Genomic DNA, 21,801 nt, shown 5'->3' with positions numbered 1-21,801 from the left:
CCTTACAGCAAGAGTTTTCAGTTACTTCTTTTAATTTTTATATTTTAATAGTTTATTAAACGTAAATTGTACAGTTTTGAAGTAATTATATTTGTATATGAGATACCCAGAGAGGCATAATTTTAAATCTTATCTTATCTTAGAGGTACTTGCAAGTGCTTTTAGTTCTGTTTGTCCGTGAGCCACTCCGACCCGTATCTGATAGAAATATTGAGGATACCAATTGTATATATGATATTGCTGTTATGTTTGATAATGTTAAAAAGGAACAATTAAAGCCTAATAATTTTAAAAGCACTGTCTCAGATGGCCATCATCCTAATCTGCTTAAGTCGTTAACAGGAGATGACAGCTTTATAACAGCTCTTACTAAATTATTAATTGCCTGCAGTGATAGGGAGGGCTTCCAGCATCTGTAGTTGCATTTAAAAAAAGGTTCTAAGTCTGACGCTCTTAATTATCAATGGGTAAACTTGTATTCTTTGTATGCCATTTAAATTCACACTGAATTTTTTGGTTTTAGTAAGCTCCATTATTTGTTATAAATAACTTTAACTTTTGTACCTGGAAATGTGTATGTTTTTGGTATCTTTTATGTAAAAGGTGAAATATATGCTTTTGTGAACTTTGGAATTTCAAAATATGTACTTGTGGCATTATTGAACAAAATACTATATCCATTATCCATGAGGTATGAGTTATGAAGACGAATCTGCTGCTGTAATTGTTTTACCTGCTAACAACAGTCTCAGTTTGGAAGATGTGGACCCCAACAGTGGTAACGTACCTGACGCAACAGTTACATCCAGTGACAGTCTTGATTTTAGTGCAGTAAGTGAAAGAGTTCAACTTTAGAGTTCAACTTTAGAGTTCAACTTTAGAGTTCAACTTTAGAGTTCAACTTTATGATACTTTATCTTAAGCTTGCCAAGAAATTATTGATGATTCTAGATCACAATCTAATTGCATGCTTCATTTGTAACATTTCCTCCCAACTAAAAGCACTCTAATTTACTATTTGCTTTAATCAAATTGTTTTTGATTGAATGTTTTATTAAAATACTCCAATTTGCAGTTAGATGATGAGACTAACAGATTTGGTGCATACTCCAAAGTGACTCTGTCATGGGAGGACGTGAAAGTGTCTCTATCTGTGGACACAGGGAAGGGTCCTGCCTGTTGTCGCTCCAACAAGGACACTATTACTAAAAAAGAAATTCTTAAAGGAGGTATATAACAGAATGTAATGGGGTGGCAGTCCCCATACATCGTAGTCCGATAGTTTCATTGCGTCTTAATATATATTGAATATTATTCAATATGCGCAGCTTTAAAGCCATGATTAGCCCATTGTGTTGAATCCTGTAACTTTTAGTCACCATGACAACGGGTTATATATGTTTTTCCTGAAGTTGAAAAGTAAACATGACTTAATATAATTTCAGTTTCTGGTTTATGCAAGCCCGGAACATTCATGGCAATCATGGGGGCAAGGTGAGACACCCTTTACATTACTTAATTAGAAACTACTAACTACCTTAGTCGGTAATATTATGGGGGGGGGGGGGGGGGGGGGGGGGGGGGAGATTATGGTTATTAAAATTATTGACTGTTATAAATATGTTTCTTTGGCCCGAATAATAAATTTACGGACTAATGTATAGTGATAATATTATATATTATGTAGTTACTAGTTACTTATTATACTCTTGAAACCTCTTTTTTCTGTTAATCGTAATTTCATGAACGATTGACCTTTATGTCACCTATTTGGGCATAATTCTAAGTAATATTGCAACACACAGTGGTGCAGGCAAGACGACTCTCCTCAACACATTAGCTATGAAGAACGACCACAAGCTTGATGAATCAGGTAGATGTTAATGATATTTCAAGATTTCTTTGATGTCGTCATTCTTTAGATCTGGGTAGTGCTTAACTGACGTATGGTTCAGTGCTCACTTGTGTCAAATTTAGAGAGCTTGAAATGGACTAGAGGAAATTGTCTCGAGGTTAAGAGCCGAATGTGACTAGGATATTTAATGTCTGCAAAGTTAAATCAGAGAAGTTGGGATTCAAGACAATTGTTGTATTTCATTGACTGTTGAGGCTAACTAATGTATTATGTATATATATGTATATACGTAGACACTGTAATTCGAGTATTAGATGCGGTCCACTGACCACTATTATATCTAACAGTGTTACTACAGCTACCCACATAGCCAGATAATCCTGCCTACGTGACTGTGTTACTAAAGGGGGGGGGGGGGGGGGGGGGGGGGGGGGGGGGGGGGTAGTGGGTACTACAGGATTACAGGGTATTAGACAGTACTTAGGTCTGGTCTTTAATCCTAGAAATGTTTTAAATAGCCGGTTAATTACACCAAATGAGACGGCAGGCAGGCCAGGCATTTGAATATCAAACCTCCAGATATTCTAACTTACAAGCATAATAACCAAGGTTACAGACAGCAGTTCACAAATGTTGCGACAATGTAGCACGTAAACTGCTTGCTTACTCTCGTTCACTAGTAAAATTTTGAATATGGTGATGGTTACCAGTTTTACTGCTCATTTCTGTTATCTTAATTCCGGATTTAGGCTTTAAAATAAGTTTTGAATTGGTAACTATCACCAAGTACGTTAAATACATCAAAAAATAAGATGAATAATATACAATTTTCAGGTACGATTCTAGTGAACGGAAAGCCACTGACGGGCCGCACAACATCCCTTCTCTCTGCGTACGTCCAACAGGAGGATTTCTTTATTGGAACTCTAACAGTCAAAGAGGTCTTAATGTTTCACGTGAGTTTACATTGGTACACCACTCTCTTTATTGTAACTACGATAAGGTTGTTTTCTTATTATAATCCCTATGATATATTCCTCTTGAAATACGCTTTTATTTCATTTTCACTTTAAGGATATATGCACGGAAATGGAATGTGTTCCTCTTTGAACAGCTAGGTATAGTGTACAGTGTATACAACAATAAACATGATTTGTGTATTTCCTTGTACTATCAATACAAGTGGATATGATTTGTGTGTTTCACGTATCTTTTAATTTTAATGTTAGCAAAGAAAACAATGTGTAGCTTACCTTATCGGACATAATTATCACGAACATTACTTTCACGCTGAAGACCTTAGCGTGAATAATTATGTCCGTGAAAATAATTTCTGTGGCATTAAAGGACCAGTTAACTGAAAAAAAAGTTATACTCATATTTTGACAGATTGTGATTAATAGCAAACTAAGCAACGAGTCGAAATTCCTAAATCTCTAACTGCTCTCTAACGCGTGTAAATAGCGTTTGTATTATTTTGGCGATGACGTCACGAAGTCCCTTGCGCGCGCAGAGGAGCTCGTGAGAATGTATTTTACAGGTAGAAAATGGACATAATACAATGTTTTTCCCCGAATAACTCGAAAAGTAAGTAATTTAGGGTACATGTTGCTTCATAAGTTGTATATAAACATGGCCATTCTGCACAATTTGCACACATTCAAAAACCTTCATAGCCCAATTTACCAGATACCCATAGTTTTGCATGATTTCTGGAACCGAAAATCAGTTTTTCGCCAATAACTGAAAAAGTAAGCACTTTAAGGCATATGTTTGTTCGTAAGTCATATATTAATATGCTAATTGCGGTTCTTTTGCACCCTGTCTAGTGTCTAAAGACTCTATCACGATCCTATCGAAAATGGGCTCAGCACCACGCCCAAAATGGTTTTTGGCGAATTTCTCGAAAAGTAAGGATTTTAGGCCATGTGTTGCTCGATAACTCCTATATAAACATGCATATGTGGCTTCGTTTAAGCCTATTTTGAAGTATCTACGACCTTCAGAAGCAAGGGGTCGGTTACGTTATTGGGTCAATATGGGCGTGGTCCTCCTGGGTTTTCTCCACTGTCAAACAAATGTCTCCAAACGAAAATCGTTTATTCATACCTTCGGGAAGGTCTGTGCAAAGTTTCGTGAGTATCTGAACATTTGCAGGTTCATTTCCATAAATGTCCATAAATGACTGGATTACACAACTTTAGAGTTAACTTTAGAGAAACTCATAGTCATTTATCTCAAATTAAGCTGTTAGTGTCCATGATCAACCTGTGGCGACAATGTTTTACGTGAAATGTAAAAATCAGGAGTAATATAAAAAGTGTATTTTTAGATTAAAGTGCTAGCTCATAGTTTTAGAATTGTATAGTCGTTTAACCATCTAACAATCGATCGTGCCGTATTAATATATGGCCAAAGAATAATAGGATCTTGGAAATTCTATATTTGTTCAGTGGGTCGATTGACTGAACACGTTTGCACTTGGTATTTAAACTTACCAGTAGTTTATTTATGTTATGTACCGATGATAATGCAATTAGGATAACAGCTAGGTAAGCCGAAGTATAATTCAAAACTGTAACACACCGCACACCGTACACTCCAATCACTATTACTATTTGGTAGACCGGGTATTTTGGCGGGAATTCTGTTCCCACGGCACTGTTCTGATAGAAGCTACTTCTACTAATGGTCCCAGAGGAACGGCCGTAAAGTAGCCAGACTTCTTGTCTCCTGTACTGGCTGACACATGCAGATTAAAGTTAGAAATTTCGCTATGCTATAAATATAATTGCTCTCGGAATTGAACAAACTATCTCCTACTTATCTAGATCCTTTTAAATTCGTTAGAGTTTCATGGACTGGGGAAAAATAATCGGTACAGTCTCCCTGCTTGTGTAATTAAGCAATGAAAACAATCCAAAATTATCACATATGACATAAGAACTGTAATAGCAGAAACTTTCTAACCGTACATTCAACCGCCTCTGTCCAAGAACCTATATCACTGTTTAAAATCATGACGTGAGCACTGTACATCCAATCAGCTATTCCTTTAGTTAGGATGATAGCCAAAACTATAAGGATTTTGGAGAACTCGGGTAATAGTCATAATTCTAAAATTTGAGTGAGTAACACGTGTTTTAATGACAACGATAAACATTTGCAACGTATTACGCTATGTCAGCGCGCACTGAGGGACTTCGTGACGTCACGAGGCCACAGCTTATTATTGCAATAACACGCGTTACACGTACGCTAGAGAGTTGGTTCTTTCGGCGATACGATTCTTTACCAGTTTGTCACAGCTGATTTAAATCTTAGCCAAATTGGAGACTACAAATTTTTCAGTTAACTGGTCCTTTAAGGTCCGTGAAAAATAAAGTCCGGTAATTATTTCCATTAATTTTAGTCTGCGTGTCCGTAATGGGTGCCACATGCCTAGCATGAAATATTTACCTACTTACTTGCACTTGTGTAGGTCTGTAGAATCATTAGTATCGAGCGTTGCCTGCTACAGGCTATCCCGAAACTAGAAGCTTGCTTTAATAATAATAGTGTGTGTCCCTACATCCCAGTGGCTTAAAGTGAGGAATTTAAAAATCTAATTCCTAGTCATAATATTTCCAAATTAAATTAATGTAATATTCAGCAAGCCTATCAAACAATTTTTGTGTTTTGTAGTTTACTTTTTATGGTTACTCTACGGCTACGAAATATGAGTTACAAATGCCTAGACACGACACATACCCAGAATTGATTATTAATATTTAATATGTCACATTTATACATATGTTTAACATTTCAGGCGAATCTCAGAATGGGGCGAGATGTTGAAATGAAGGAGAAAAAGAGAAAAGTAAACAAAGTTTTACACGAGGTTTGTGTGATTTGGTGAAGTTAGACACTGAAACTACACTTCGATGATGAAATATAATCACTCTGCTAGTCACATGGAATATTGTTAAGTGTAACGACTAATGACTGTGCTCGGCATTCGTCCAGAATTTACGCAAAATTCCTCCACGAAAAACTTGAAAATAGAATTTCCGCACAAAAGTCGGTATAATCCTTCCTGATTTCAGCCTTTAAAAAGCTTGGAAGTAGATTGTGGGGTTTAATTGAGTTAAATGGTATAATTTACACGATACACATAATCTTCATTCTTCACCGGCAGTCTACATTCATTGTGATTTGAGCACTGGAGTCAGTCAAGAACAGCGGTGGCAAAGAGCCGAAAAAGTCCATTCTTTAAATTTTTTGTTCAAAAGCTTACAAATTTTGGTCCAAATTGCAACAGCATCATAGATTTTTTAAAGACGGTGTTGGCCGGCAATTTAGCGCTTGATACTCCTGGAGGGGTTCAATGGTAGAAACTAAAAGTGGATTACATTCTGAATTCTATGCAAGGCACAACCTCAGCTGTAGAACGACGTTCGTATTCTGAGTCGGCTGGTGGTAATTGATGCGGTATTTTAATTTTACCCTCTAGGGACAGTACGTGACCGGTTTCTTGATCTAGATTCTGCAGCGCGCGATGGCCTTAATTTAATTCTTTGACGCGCGGTTGTTTTAAATCGATGCAGCGCATGCAGCAGCGCATGGCGCGGCGCGCGCACATGGCATTGTGAATTCGGCTAGTATATATGAAACATTTGTCATGGAGTTGTAGAGGGAGTTATGTGCCTCGCCGGGCTAAAGTAGTGGATGACCTTGCTGTACGGCAAGTTAAACAAGGATCTGAAACTACTAGGTTCCGTACAGACTCAACTCTGCACCCGTGTCAATATGTTCAATATATGCAAGCCTCTTGATTTATGATTGCATGCATCGCGCTCATGCATATAATATGTAGCGTATCCAGCTCAGGATGCATGACATGGCGCAATGCATCAAGATTCGATTCGCGTCGATCGATTTAATCGTGCGATCTAAATACGATATCAAATGGTTATCATGGCAATGATTAACTTCAATTTTTCTTACGCTGTTGTAATAAGAGTTAAAATATATGTGATGGACATTTTGACCATGCATTGCCTGTCAAATCTGTTCAGATTTGTATTAACTTTCTCTCGTTTCTAGTTGGGGTTGAAGAAAATAGAGAACAGCCTCTGTGGGCAGCCTGGTGGTATGATTCGTGGTATTTCTGGCGGAGAGAAAAAGAGACTGTCAGTTGCTTGTGAACTCCTCATGAACCCTCCACTCCTCTTCATTGATGAGCCTACCAGCGGTAATGATTTACATGCTGCTTACTCTGTTATTCTTATACACAAGGAGAGTACCACATTATCCTGATACAATGTATCATAGTCTCATATATTTAATAGTTTTATTTCAGGTCTGGACTCATTCATGGCAAGGAATATTGTTAAAATTATTGGAAAGTTAGCTAAAGCAAACAGAACTGTGCTCTGTACGATACATCAGCCTACCTCTGAAGTCTTTGCTATGTTTGATCAGTGAGTTTATTTTAGTTTTCCAACAACTTTTAGCATCGTCTAATAAACTAAAAATATTGTATCTTGGACAAATGACTATTAAGCAATAAGTTCATTTATTCATAACGAAATTAACATTTATCAAAAACGATATTAGCTTAAATATTCAATCATTCAATCCAACTGGAAGATTTTAAGTTCAACAAATCTATGATTCGCTCAAAACATACTGCATCAAATCTGTACAAACTATTTTCAACTTAAAACTTGGTATGTGTAAAACCTTTCATCTAAAAAACTGATCAAATAAAGATATGCTCATGCTTTTAAATGCATTTTCAAGTGTCAATATTGTTGAAAAAAATCTAAAATAACAAAACACAGTTCCGCTTCAAAATGGGTAGGTGCTTCAAAACGTCAGGAACCTCCTTTCACCTGAAAGAGTGTCGTTCTTAAAACTTATATATTTTCCGAACTATATGGTAACCCTAGCATGACTCGCAAATCAGCTATTTATAAAGATTTCAGCTAATCGAAGCCAGTTCAAGAATTTCAATCGTGTATATAATATTGTCAGATTGAAAACTGAACGTTCTTCCATTTTTAATTTGAATTCTAATATACACTTGAATTGATCTCTGACCACTCAGGTTCGATCAAGGGCTAATTTCACCTGACATAACTTTAATAACCTAAGAAGCTTACCTAAGGAGTATAAGGGCAGTTAGAGGAGCTAATCCAAGAATTTCCTGTCTTCATAATCGCTGACGTTAGGTTCATCATGAACTTCCTCCTCAAAGGGGTTACCAGAAACACCTGATCCTGGACACTCCGTAAAGGTTTGTTCCACCAGAATAATGTCGGGACCAGAGGAAGCGTTGCTGTGTGGAGACGGAGATTTTGGTTCTGTTATCTCGTGTGTTGGGAGCAGCTGTGTGGGGTCCAAGAAGGTCATGTCAAACTGATCCAGATCCTCAAGCTCCGGTGCTTCATTGGATTCCTGTGAAGATAGTTGATATCCAGCTCCTATTCCCTGAACAGTTGTAGGATCCAAGCTAAGACTTAGTTCATCACCGGATGGATCATGCGTTCCAATAACAGTAGGATAACTAAGAGGATGATGATAAGAAATATCATTTCCGATTTGCAAATCTGTGTAGTTGGTAAAGCTGGAGTTCGGACCTGGGATGGGGTGAAAAACCGGTGGCTGTTCAACTTGAAATATGTAATCTTCTGTTGTAAGTCCGTCTTTACTTTCCAACTGTTGAGGAGTGAGTTGCTCAAACTCGTCGTGATCTCCACTGGTTGCCATGGCTCTCATCCTAACTTGTCTTGCTAGTCTACTGACACTGTTACTAGTTGAAGGTGGTAAGTCACCAGACCTGGTCAATGATGGAGCACCGGTACTCACATTACTACGACTCGCAACTGAATTTTCCTCGGCTATTCCGGGAAACTGTGAGGGGTAGATGTTGGTAATGGTAGGTGCACTGTCTTCAGTAGTCTGGCGAGGACCACTTTTGTTGGGTCTGCGTGGAAGAATTGGAACTGAGTCTGGGTCAGAGGTCGCGGCTCTCCAACTCCCACTTCTTCTAGGTGTTCGTGTATTCATATCCACAGTGGCTATATCCAGCGCCACATTCTCATATGTCTTCAAGAACTCTGTGTTTAAGAGGGTGTCTATAGTCGCTGAGAGTCTAAGCTCAAAATAAGTCCTGGAGTGCCTTACGAAACCTTTTTCCAATCCCTGATACACCTCGACTGTCAGCTCAGAAACTGTCATATCGGCCAGAGCAGGATCCTTCCAGAACTTGTACTGTTTCTCTGTAATCACTTCTATGGAGGAAATGAAGCAAGGTATTTCGTTCCTATCTATTAGTTGGATCCCTTTCCCATTGTCTACCCGATCAATCCACTTCTTAGTGCCTCTAAAAAGCTCGTATGTTAAGGGTAGATGGTTCAAACGCTCCCCTTTCAGCGAGTGGGTTGATGTCATCATGATGTTCATATCTACTCCCCGGTCATGCAGGATCATCATGTCTGTCCATACGATGTCAGTCAAAGATAGCGACTTCAGTTTGTGGAATTTGTCGAAATGTACTTTGTAGGAAATACCCTCGTATATCACATTAAACACGTAACTTGTCGTTACCTTTGGAGTAGCTTTGGTGACTCCTCTAAGTTTCTTTAAGATGTTTCCTTTGGTGTCTAGGAACAAAGACATGTATTCTTTGTCCAGACTACCATTTTCACACCGTTTGATTTTCAGCTTTCCGAAAGTGGTGTTGATGGTCAGTTTCCCGTGAGAAATCTGGTTGTAGAGCCCATCTCTCATCAGACGGGTCTTTCGGAGAATCTCCCTGTAGACCAGCTCCTTCAAACTCTCGTCTCTATTGTTATTATCGTTATTGTAATACATCGGATCTATATCGTGTTTCAGTGGATTTTTCTCCCGAGGCTTTGACTCGTGCTTCCGGAGGGAGAAATACTTTTTAAGCGGCTTGTCGATCGTCTTTGGAGCAAGGAAATTGAATTGATTGAAATTCTTTTGACGGATGAACAAATAGTTGCCAAATAATTGAAATCTATCTTCGTCGATTTCAAAAGCATCGGCAATTTCGTTCATCTTCTGGGGATTGTCACCCCAAATTTCCAACACCAGAGCGTTAATAGATCCCAGTTCCGTCTCTCTGATCTTTATCTCGATCTTTTGGCCCGTCTCGAAGGTTTCAGTGATGTCGGGATCGTTAAAGAAGCTCGAACAGAAGGAAGTAGCTCGAGCAATGTTGAAGCACATCTTCTTATCTTTTTTCCTGATGATATTGTTCTGCTTGTAGCTCTCATTAGACTCGAACTTGAGAGCGTAGGAAACGAAATGATACTCTCTCATCAGTGCGATCATACACTTTTCAGTTCCGAGTAGTGTACGAGCAATCTCCAGTAGATCAGTCCCTAGGATGTCATCTTCTCCTTCCATCTTGCAGTCTCCTATTATGTACTTCAGATACTCCAGGTACAACGTGGCTGTGTTCTTGAGGGGATACTGACCGATTATCACATCATCAAGGAGGTAGGACTCTTCGGACATCTCATAGATCTGGCCATCTTGTTTCCTTAACATGAATTCCAGGAAGCTTATCCCAATATCTGCCTCCAGACCCGCGTTAGTGGTTATGTTGTTCTTTTCAGCCCAGTTTAAGATTAAAAACATGGTGTGACCCAGAATTTTGTACTTTTGGCAGTACTGTTTTAAGATCTTCACCTTTCTCAGCAAGAGTTTATCATTTGTGACAATAACTTTCATCATCTTATCGTTCACGCAGATTTCTGAGACAGCCCAATTTTCGCTCGATTTTTGGAAGTCTGTCGCTAAGTCTTTCAGTTCACCCGAAACGTCTGCGTCGAAACTTTGCTTCGCTAGCCAGCTCTTTAGTTCAAGAGCAAAATCTTTTGGAGATTCGTTCACATAATAAATAAAGGCTTCTCCAATAATCAGTCCATAGGTGTATCGGCTAATATCTGTCACACTGACCATCTCAGGACTATTCAAAAGCTTCAGGACTTCTTTACCTCGATCTTTGAACTCAGCTCCTTTCCTCAACTTGACACCGTACCATTCTCTCAGCTCTGCCCTCAGCTTGTCTCTTATCGAGTTAGGTATTGTTGACGTGTTCATGAGCTCTGGAATCCTGATGAGAATGTTAGCCACGCACCAGGGGAAGCTAAGCAGGATGAGATCTTGGTATGGTTGTGGTTTGTGATAAGTGACAAAGTACCAGGCTGCAGCTTGTCTCAGCACCTTCTCTTCTTCCTGTCTCCAGTTCTCTTGAGATACACCAAGGTTTGAAAAGAACGTTCTTCTGTACTTCCTTTGGAGGGATCTAAACATGGACAGGCACTGTTCCCGCATATCATAGTTCCGTTCATGCTCCTTAGCGAGGCTTCTCTTTATGGAGTTCAAACAGCCAGCAGCAATATCTCCTTCATCTGCAATTCCGTAGGCCACCATGATGTTGGATAACTCCGTACAATACGTTGTGTAAAGTTTGGTAGCACTCTCTAGTTCCTCATCCGTTGGACCTTCATCCAGTAGGAATATTTCGTCCGGGGCGATGTTTTCTTCAGGAATATTCAGATCTAGGACCGAGTGCTCCAAACCCTGTACAATATGGAACATCTTCCCTGTTGCAGTTTTACTGCTATAAGCGGCTTTGTCTGGCTTCATCATCCAGTCTGGGTAGATCAAGCTTCTCTCGGAAAAGTCGAAGACTGGTGCTATGCCAGTTTTTATGAAGTCAACTGCATCGCTGTGTTTTTCAGCTAGAGAAACACATTGTTTGGAGAGGACACCCTTTTCTAGTCGATCGGCCCAGATAGCATGGGCGTTGCTGATCTGACCCAATTTGGAACCCTTGGTTATGTAGTTGAAGACAAAGTCATTAATTTGAGCATCGGCGAACTCCGGCGGTGGCTCGGTTGAGGAGTCTTTTATCGGATCTAATTTCTCAACATAGTACTCAGCAGCCTCGCAATCTTTCTTTGGCATCAGCATTTGCTCCCAACATACGAAATATTCATCACCATCAAGATCTGAACCTGATAGTTCGTTAGGTATGGGCCTTTGTCCTTTTGAAGGGAACACCACAACATCATACAGATGCCTAAGCTCTGGAACGTCAACGGCCCGGACTCGTTTTAGGTCACCTGGATGGAGACATGGATTTTTAGTGACAAACAGGTCGCCTATAAGGATTCTTTTCAAGTTAGTCCCGTTGAGTTCGGTGTACTGAACAAACACTTCTCCATAGTTGAGAGTGTTTGTCTCGTCCATGATTCCCTTCATTTGTCTGCCTTTGTCAATGTCGATCCTAAAGCGAGTCTTGTTTAGTGCATCTCGAACCTTAAACTTGTAGAGAGAAACAAGCTGTCTTCGCAGGAATGGCTCTGTTGTTATTCTGATGGAACTTCTCTCAAGATTAGACACCCTGACCCTCAGCATTGATCCCATTTCGTGGCAGGCAAGTGGTTCTTTAGTCAACATGTCTGCTATCTCTATGAGACTTTTGTTTTGCAGGGAGATAAAGTTGTTGTCTGGGACCCCCTGTGCCCGTAAGATAGCTATTACCTGTCTGTTCATGTACAACTCTCTGGGCCCCGAGTACCCACATGGCTCTATCTGCTTGTGAGTAGACTCAAACTTCTTCATGCTGGGACGGATTTGAAGTAGTAGGCCATCTAGATCTGGGTTTACAGCAACCATACCCTTGCATCCTCCGACCCGCACTTGGAATGCTATTGGCTTATAGTCAGCTTGATACCCATACTTCTCCTTCACGATAAGGTCCCTTACTCCTGGTGAGATACAGCCTACTCCATCACTAAAGATAAACCTTTTGTTCCCAACTATCCTCTCTTTTTCTGGAATCTCCTGGATTTCAACTTCTTCAGACAAGGAGAAGTCAGTTGCTGTGAAAGCGAGCCCCATCCTAGTCACGTACTTTTGGGTTGTCTTCATCTTGTTCAACTCTCCAATGCTATCCCTGATGGACTCAACTGTGATGGGACACTGTGGGTAAAACAACCAGAGTCCTTGCGATCTTAGTTGGGAGTTGGAGCACGCTAAGAACTGGAACACGATGTCATCCGAGATCCTGATTCCCTCATCTATAACTTTCCGAACGTTGTATGTCGCTTGCTCCGAATGTACGTTGAACTGAGAGAAGTCTTCGTCTCTGAAGCAGACCCTAGCAAAATTCTCCACGTACATTATGTGCTGACGAAGAATTCTGTTTATAGCGATGGGCTCTGGTGGCACAAAGATGGTTCTAGACGGCGTAACTACTATCCTCTTGATAAATTGGTAATGGGACTCTACGTTGAACGGCTTCACGTCAACCTTGTCAAAGTACAGTTGGAAGACAGTTGCTGGGTCCAAGAATGGGTCTTTGTCAAAAGCCTGCACCAGCTTGAAAATGGTCTGGGTGACCAAGTCAATTCTTTCAACATCGTTTTCCTTTATCTTTTGCTGAAGGAATCTAAAGAATGAATTCTTATGTTCTGTAGAGGTCTTGTGAAGCTTGTCCAAAAACTGGAAGCCCAGAGATTCCAGACATTTTAGAGAATATCTCAAGTTTATATTGTCAAGGTGCAGTGGGTTGCTCTCCATCAGCCGTTCGATCCAGCACTTTCCATTCCCCCTCATACCGTTCTCCGGGTACCTCAGATCATCAAACTTGGTGAAGTAACACTGGTACTTGTGCTTCTTGAACCCGGACACGATCCTGCTGAGTGTTGAGCCGTTTGTTGGGTATGTCAACACGAGGGTGGAGCACTTTGGAATGTCGCACTTTTCCTCATCATCAGTCAGGGTCCTTATTCTTGTCCAGGGGGTCTTTAGACGCAGTTTCTTTTCCAGCTGATCGCCGGCACAGTGGTCTCGGGAGAGCTTCTTTCTTTTTTGGGCAACCGTCTGTCGAGAATGGTTCACAAATTATAATCATAAAAAGCTAAATACTTCTATCGAATATTAAATCATCGACTCGATGAATCATTACTGAGTCCGTGCTGAATTATTGTGATATCTTTTTCACTACAGTTAAATTATAGGCATGTGAGTAAATTGTACCAGAAAATAAATGAGAATTGAGATGCATACCTCGGGTAGTGACTGCCAGAATGAGGGGCAGCACTTCAGACAAAGTACCAGACGGGTAGTGTCTTTTTCAGTTATCTAGGTCATAAAATTAAATAAGAAATAATTAAGATTCCTGCTTTACCAACATCTACTAATTATAATATTATGCGTGATAGGTAAAATAAGCTGAGTTGTACTTGTTAAACTATCGCAGTTTGGACGAAAATATCGAATGTTCATTGTTCATTGTTCATCAGCTAACCCTATATAAGCCTACGATCTCTTACCACTACCAGCGTCCAGCTCGTTTAATTGCTATTAATTAAATGTTAATCTCATCGAGATTAAATAAAACAGAAATTAGAAAAACATAAAATAGAAGAAAGGGAAACAGGGACTAAGAAATAACATACCTGCTGAACGACGTGATTCTCCAGATCATCATAGTGAAGGTAGATCCTGTTCCACACGGAGCCTTCCTTGCAGATGTAGATCATTATCCTCTGTATGTCATGTTCGAACACAGCCAATATCTTACAATCCTCAGAGCTTAGTGTATCAAAGTGTGGGTAGATCTCAAAGGGAGTGATCATCGAACAAAATTCCACCCCTGAATAGTGAACCTTTTTAGTGTTCGGAATTGTTAATTATACGTTCAACTAAATGTAAATGTCATCATGGGGATTGGGGAGGGAGGTTTCCCACATTGCTCCCAAAAACTTCAACTAGGAAGGCCGTTTGGAGCAGAAGTTGACATACCTTTGAAAATGGCCACTACTTTTTCCGCAACATATTTATATACAGGGGTGGGGGGGGGGGGGGGGAGGGGTGGGCCGAAAGTTAGTGTACAAACGTTAACCTTAATAGCTCAGTCACTGACTGTCCAATTGAAATAATTCTTTCTGGTATGACTAACTACCACCACTGGTTCGAGGAATTTGTCACCAGAACAATATAGGTGTTTTCATATTGAATGGGCGTGGTCTAAAATATTCAAATTTTTGTAACGGAATCATCGAACAAGTAGGTACAGTATGCCAAATGCAAAGCAACAACTCTCAAATATAAAACACGGTGGAGGTATAAGACCCAACGTTTGCACACTGACTTTCGGACCCCCCCCCCCCCCCTGTAATTGTACGAAAGTGCATTTTAAATTTAACGAGCTAAAGTGTACTTTGTAGTAACGAATGAAATGACGGAGTGTTAAAAACTAAATATCTAATGTGCCAGCAGAGCAAAACACAACCCTTAGTTTATAGTTAAATACTTAAATAGTTGTATCTTGTTAACTCAATGTGACTCACCTCTAAGTTCGACCTCTAGACATGGGGTATAGTAGAGAGCTGAGGTGCCGTAGTCAGGGAAGGACATCCACCCACGGAAAGAAGTTGAGAAAGACAGATGGTTGATAATCTCGTTCAGCATGGTCTTGTCTTGCGCGTCCTGGTCTCCCCTCCCCGGTTTCTATGAAGATATGATCGCTAAACATTCGTTAATCATTCCATAATCATAAACTGTGCTCAAATATCAATTCTCGCTGCACTGTATTATGTAAAATGTGAAACAAATTTCAATTCAAAATGTTACTCTTTTCTACAATTATTGGTGTAATGACGGATATATTCTAAAACTTACCTTGACTAGGTCGACTATCTGCAGAGGATCCTTGTCTATCCATGATTGTACCTTGTAACCTGTGATTACTTCCAATACCTGTCGATAATGTCAAATGTCATATAAATATTATCATCCGACCACAAGTTCAATTCTCCAAACATTATATGAAAATCTGTGGTAATAAATAAAGTTCCTACATCAAAGTAAAAACGTTGAAGGAAACAGTGTCTTTGACAGTTTGCATTTAAAAGCCTTGATATCCTAAAGAGAAATTAGAAACTGGGTAAAAAACAGAACCTACCTCCTTATCAGCTGCGGTGTTTTTAAGTTTATTGTAAAACTGAAACTGCAGTTGAAGCGTCATCGTCAAACGAGAAATGAAAGCTTGTCTACAATCTCTCTGCTTTTACTCCAATATCTGCTGTCCAATGAGGAGATAAGAGCTGTATCACGTGACTAAACACCTGACCACGTGCCTTGCTCCTGGTGTTTGAGACAGGTGGATTATCAGTTGTAAGGCAGGAAGACTGTCAAGGATTAACTGTCACTCTTGCGAGAAGTGTGACGGTGTGTCTCATGACAGGCTATGGATGAGGTAAAACTGTTCCAGCCTTCTCTTCCAAGTCCAGTATCACTCGGACAAGATGTTTGTTGACTGGCAAAACATGTAGTATTTTAGATTAACCGACCATGAAATACTGTAATTTTTTTTCTTCCGAGTGTAAACGGTTTATTCTGAACAATTTTTTCCGCAGTCTAATTGAATGACGCATAAAAATATTAGAAATTAACCAGAAGGTATTACGCCGTTGAGTCATTTGTCATGATCCCATAATTGGAGTCAAATTTGAAGACGGTTGAAAAAATTAGGTTCTCTCATGGCCGTTCAACAGCTGTAAGTGTATCCCAATAAAAATGATCCAACACAAAATTCATATTCTTATTATTACAGGCTGTACCTGGTTGCTGAGGGGAAATGCGCGTTTACGGGGGACAGTGCTGACGCTCTCAAGTTTTTCAAGTCCGTCAACTACCCCTGTCCAGATAACTACAATCCGGCTGATCACTATATCTTCACTTTGGCCATTGTCCCTGGAGAGGAAGAAGAATGCAGAAAAAGAGTCGACGTAAGTTTAAGTTAAAATTCTAACTGTTTTGTTAGTCATAATAGACATTAGACATAAACATTATAAATAACTCGCTGTATCTTTTTTTAATGAATAAAAATAAACTGTAAATCAACCCTATCGATTATAATCCAACATAATTTCATGAACTTAAAATTGCAGGAAGTTACGGGTGTGTTCGCTAAATCGGAAGAGCTTGCCACATTGAAGAAAAACATCGCGGTTGTGGAGAAAGAGGCACAGAATGAATCAGATGTTAAGACTAATTTGGAAGGGTGAGTGTTGAGAATAATTGTTTATCTGAACAGTCAACAGAGTGTAAATCAGTATTTGTTAACACAATCAATCGATCATACGTCTTGATCACCTGATACTCAATAAGCTATTGGATTGGGAAAAAGTCTCAGAAAATACACAGGAATGTAATCTGATTTATGCTTATTAGGGGTCGTTCACATATTACGTAATCAGCCGAGGGGGGGGGGGGGGGGGGGTTTCAAATGATTACGCTAGTGTAATTTTGACACAATAGCTGTGTAAAACTGATTACGCAGGGGGGGGGGGGGGGGGTAAAAATTGTTCAAAAAGTGATTACGTAATATGTGAACGACCCCTTACATACCCTACATAGGACTAGGAATCAAACATATCCTCCTGGTTGCATCATTAAATTATGCCCGATCACTTATTCCCTTGTTGATAGTTTTGCTGAATTATGGGACACAAATCACAAACTAATTCTCTAATAATTAACTCCTCTAATTTCTTAGATCCAGGAGCATATTCTCTACACAAATGTCGGCTAACTTTGGCAGATCCTGGAAGAATGTAACCAGAAATCCTGGCTATACCAAAATTAGATTAGTTCAAGCCCTTGTAAGTAACATTAGTATTTAGTAATAACTGAATATTTATCATAATATTTATCTGTAATTTTAATCAGTTAATCGGTTAATCAGCAAATGTTAAAAAATATGCCTGATATCGTGGCCCACATTGCAAGTACTCTGTATACATTAAAAAATGACTCAAACTAAAAGGTCGATAACCTTCTCAGGTGATATCTTTACTGGGTGGATTAGCCTACTTCAACACGGGTAATGGACAAGAGTCCGTTCAAGATAAGAGTGGACTTCTCTTCTTCCTCATTACTTCCATCACATTCTCCAACGTCTTCCTTCAAGGATCGGTAAATTCCTGTTTCGTCTAGGTTACTTTTGTAGTCACTGACATGTTAATTATTGAGTTGTCAGTTGTGTTGAGTTATTATCATAACATAATATATTAATCATCAATATAAGGTAAAACTATTCATTCTCCGCAGACAATACCAGAAGACTTACCGATTATAAAACGGGAGTACAGAAATGGAATGTACGGAATTATGGGGGCTCTCATACCTCGCTTTACTTTAGAGGTGAAACTCTTTCTTCAGATTATAATCTCCAGAAGAACAAGGTTATATATGACCCCCCCCCCCCCCCCCCCCCCCCTAATGATGTTATAGTTCCCATAGGTTCAGATATTATAAGACTGTTCGTTTTCCAATTAACGATGAACCATTATTTCAGATGCCCTATCTAATAGTCCTGACACTTATACAGTGGGTCATTACCTGGCTCATGGCAGGTACCAACTTAACTTTATACAAATAACGTGTTTTATCGAACCCTAGAAAATAAGTGTTTAATCTTTATCATAATATTTAGGTGTAGAGAGTTCAGTTTGGAATGTATAAATACCACCCAAACCCCCGACTAAGCCCTGATCACACATACCAGGACTAAGAAGAAATGTAGTGGCATTCTTCACATGCTACGCAGCATGTCTAGCAGTGTCTGTAGTCTCAACAGCTGTGGGGTACTTTGTTGGAACTGCCTCTGGTAGTCCCGTCATATCAGCTGCTTTGTCGCCTCTCATTATCCTGCCTTTCTTCTTGTTTGGCGGACTCTATCAAAATGAAGCGTTAGTAATTAGGTTAATTAGTATCTGACTTTTAGTTTTAAGCTGGTTGTAGTTATAACTAAGAAGTAAGAACAGGAATTTTATTAAGACCTGTTTTTGAGATGGTACCTACTAATGTACCTTCTTGTCTACTGTATTACATGTTTCTCATCAGGTCTACCCCGTACTACTTCTACCCTATAAAGTATGGATCTTGGTTCAAGTACGCCTTTGGAATGGTCCTTATTAGCGAGTTTGAGGACGCTGAAATCAGTTAGTTATTTATTCCACATTTGTTTCATCAACTAAATGTGTTTTTTAACTGTATAATGATGTAGTTGCTGCAATTTAACTTCATATGTCAGACCTTTATTTAAATGTAACGTTCACATTCGAACAGAACAACCACACTTACTTTACTTAGGTAAAGCTACACGACTAGCTGACCTTTGAAACTTTGATAATTATTTTCTGGCAGAGTGTGACAAAGTTCCAGAGAGTCTATGTGTATTCAAGGACGGCAACCAAGTTCTCAGCTATTACCATCTCGATGCAGTGAGTATTTGATCAATCAGCAACAGGAAACACAATTTGTACGAAATATGGCAAACATCTTACACCTTTACACATGTTACGCATAATGTTAAATATATTTCTTGTTTGCAACGTCTTCCTCTCCAGAACTCTCCTCAAAAAAGGGATTAGATTATGTGGGTTTAGAGATAATGCCGTCTAAACAGTATACAACACCACCCACAATACTGACAAGTACTATATACATAATAGTAAGGGTCTGCCCGGGGGGGGGGGGGGGGGGGGGGGGGGGGGGGGCAATGACTACTTTTGGGGACTTGGGGAATTACGTCAACGATTTTACCCAGAGTCCCCATGATTTTTAGTCCCCATTAGTCCCCAAAAGTCTCCATTAGTCCCCATTTAGATGATTTTTAGTCCCCATTAGTCCCCAAAAGTCTCCATTAGTCCCCATTTAGATTTATCCTACTCTTATCTTGGACAAAACATCTCGATCGTATCGTTATTAAACTAACTTGAAAACCATAAATAACTGTCAAAAATTCTGGGGACTTATGGGGACAAATGGTGAATTACGTCAACGAGTTGACCTCTAGTCCCCATGATTTTTAGTCCCCATTAGTCCCCAAAAGTCTCCATTGGTAGTCATTGCCCCCCCCCCCCGTCTGCCCACACTACGCCATGTGGCGACGGGCCACATGACCCGATTAACCTAAACACACTGTGCCACTTGGCGTGGATTTAGCAAATCCGCGCCTCTATTCAGAGGCACGGATTTCCTGCCCACACTACGCCATGTGCGACGGGCCACATGGCGTGGGTCAAAAGGCACAGTGTGTTTAGAGCTCCCGCCACTAGTCACCGGATTCACACAACGAGGCGCGAAGTGTGTTTAGAGCTCCCGCCAGTTGGCGTGGAAACTCTCGGGGAATAGAGGCACGGATTTAAAAATCCCCTTAGCTACCCCTCTCCTTTAAAAAGAGTTAAAACTACTAGTTAATAACTTGCTACCCCTCAGAATGACGTGTGGTTCCCAGACTTTGTAGCGATATTGCTACTGTCGGCTGGCTTCCTCGCCTTCTCTGTCTTATTCATGTGGCTTCGTGTCAGGGAGAAGAGGAAACCGATCAAAGAGAAGACAAACTAGAAAACTTTGACTTTGTGGAACATTAAACCATCCATCAAAGTTTGATTGGTGTAATTGACCATGTTTGATATCAAAATTCAGATCTTTGGTTTGTGGGATATGTATTGTGTATGATCAAGACGGTCTGATCTTATTCCTTCGCTATAACGATTTAATATCTTGTTTGTTACGTATTGTAGTGGAATTTTCTATCTAAATAATTACAATTCTTGTTTTAGAAATTTTGTTTACTTTTATTATTTGATTGTTTACTGTTAGATTGGATGGCTTGTTGTTTTTTGGTGCCATAGTAGTTTACTGCAATACGCTTTGGAGTTTTTCAGTTATGAAAATCTGAGATGTCCAGCACTTGATGAATAGTTGTTCGCTGAGAATGTAAGAAGTAAGGTAAAGCATTTCCTCAAAAATATTTCAGACAACCATTTTATCGGAATTTAACCAAGTCAATATTTAACTTTTTATCAGAATTATACTTACATCAGATTATGCTTATTTAGAATTAACAGTAATTGTGTATATATACAATTACTATTGCAATTACAAATCTATATATAGATTAACGACGCAACACTTTACAATTAGATATTAAAGTGGTCTGATTAAATTCGTTGCTTTAAATTTAAAGTGTCACCCTAACATTTAATTGAGTAGGTACCACTTAACTAATATTAGAAATTAGAATTTTAAGGATGGCCTGTTTAAAGAATAGGCTTACTTTTTTTGCATGGAACAAATCAGACTTCAGCGAAATGCAATGGTTCATTCGAATCCTGTTTAGGGCTACTATTTTAAGAGTGACCTAATGTATGTGACCCATACTGTGACCCTTTAAAAGCAGATCACACTAAATAGTGATCAAGCTCATTGGTTATTGAAGATTATTTAACTGTGAATTTTGTAATGTTTACCAATACATTAAGTTAATACAATTGTTTGTTTGAAAATATCATCGTATCAGTTCTCAGTTTGCATAAGCTTTCTCTGATCCACCGTGTAAGTGATCAAACAGTGATTCCCATTGGGAAGATAACTTATTTCGAGAGATTATTGATTATTTCCCTTAAACACGTTAAATATGTATATTATATCCGTTGAGTGGAGGGTTACTAGCTCTGAATCATAAATTAGGGTTTATAATTATTCCTTTCAGAATATTTTACGAAAATTAGAATATTTTTGGCCGAGGATATTTGTAAATTACACTTGAGTACAGTTTGAGTAGTTACAAGTTAGATGTGAAACTTGTTCCTGTTAAACTCAAATTAGGAAAATCTAATTCTGGGAGAAGAAAACGCTAACCAAACCAACAGTTTGAGTACAGTTTTAGTAATTGGATGTGAAACGTGTTCCTGTTAAACTCAAATTAGGAAAATCTAATTCTGGGAGAAGGAAACGCTAACCAAACCAACAGTTTGAGTACAGTTTTAGTAGTTGGATGTGAAACGTGTTCCTGTTAAACTCAAATTAGGAAATCTAATTCTCGGAGAAGGAACCACTAA

General features: G+C 39.3%; 2 protein-coding genes across 2 annotated transcripts; one reads left to right on the top strand and one right to left on the bottom strand.

Moving 5' to 3' along the window:
• Positions 1-389: 389 nt before the first annotated feature.
• Positions 390-21,532, top strand: LOC134826108 (protein white-like). Its single transcript, XM_063838383.1, has 18 exons — positions 390-831; positions 1,076-1,229; positions 1,446-1,494; positions 1,806-1,873; positions 2,690-2,811; positions 5,664-5,735; positions 6,941-7,088; positions 7,197-7,317; positions 16,503-16,677; positions 16,840-16,952; positions 17,448-17,553; positions 17,735-17,866; positions 18,002-18,094; positions 18,249-18,306; positions 18,459-18,642; positions 18,797-18,894; positions 19,100-19,176; positions 20,174-21,532. Exons 1-18 carry the CDS (start codon positions 694-696, stop codon positions 20,300-20,302), a joined length of 2,037 nt encoding a protein of 678 aa, XP_063694453.1. The 5' UTR covers positions 390-693; the 3' UTR covers positions 20,303-21,532.
• On the bottom strand, positions 7,460-16,490 carry LOC134826106 (uncharacterized). Its single transcript, XM_063838382.1, has 7 exons — positions 15,852-16,490; positions 15,569-15,646; positions 15,238-15,397; positions 14,344-14,540; positions 13,952-14,026; positions 8,002-13,765; positions 7,460-7,731 (listed from the first exon to the last, which is right to left on the bottom strand). The coding sequence occupies exons 1-6, from the start codon at positions 15,912-15,914 to the stop codon at positions 8,030-8,032; spliced, it is 6,309 nt and encodes a 2,102-aa protein (XP_063694452.1). The 5' UTR covers positions 15,915-16,490; the 3' UTR covers positions 7,460-7,731; positions 8,002-8,029.
• Positions 21,533-21,801: the final 269 nt, after the last annotated feature.

Source organism: Bolinopsis microptera, chromosome 1, assembly GCF_026151205.1.
Source record: "Bolinopsis microptera isolate Bmic1 chromosome 1, MBARI_Bmic_1.0, whole genome shotgun sequence".
NCBI lineage: Eukaryota > Metazoa > Ctenophora > Tentaculata > Lobata > Bolinopsidae > Bolinopsis > Bolinopsis microptera.
The sequence above is the reverse complement of the archived record's forward strand: the minus strand, read 5'-3'. Positions and strand labels throughout refer to the sequence as shown.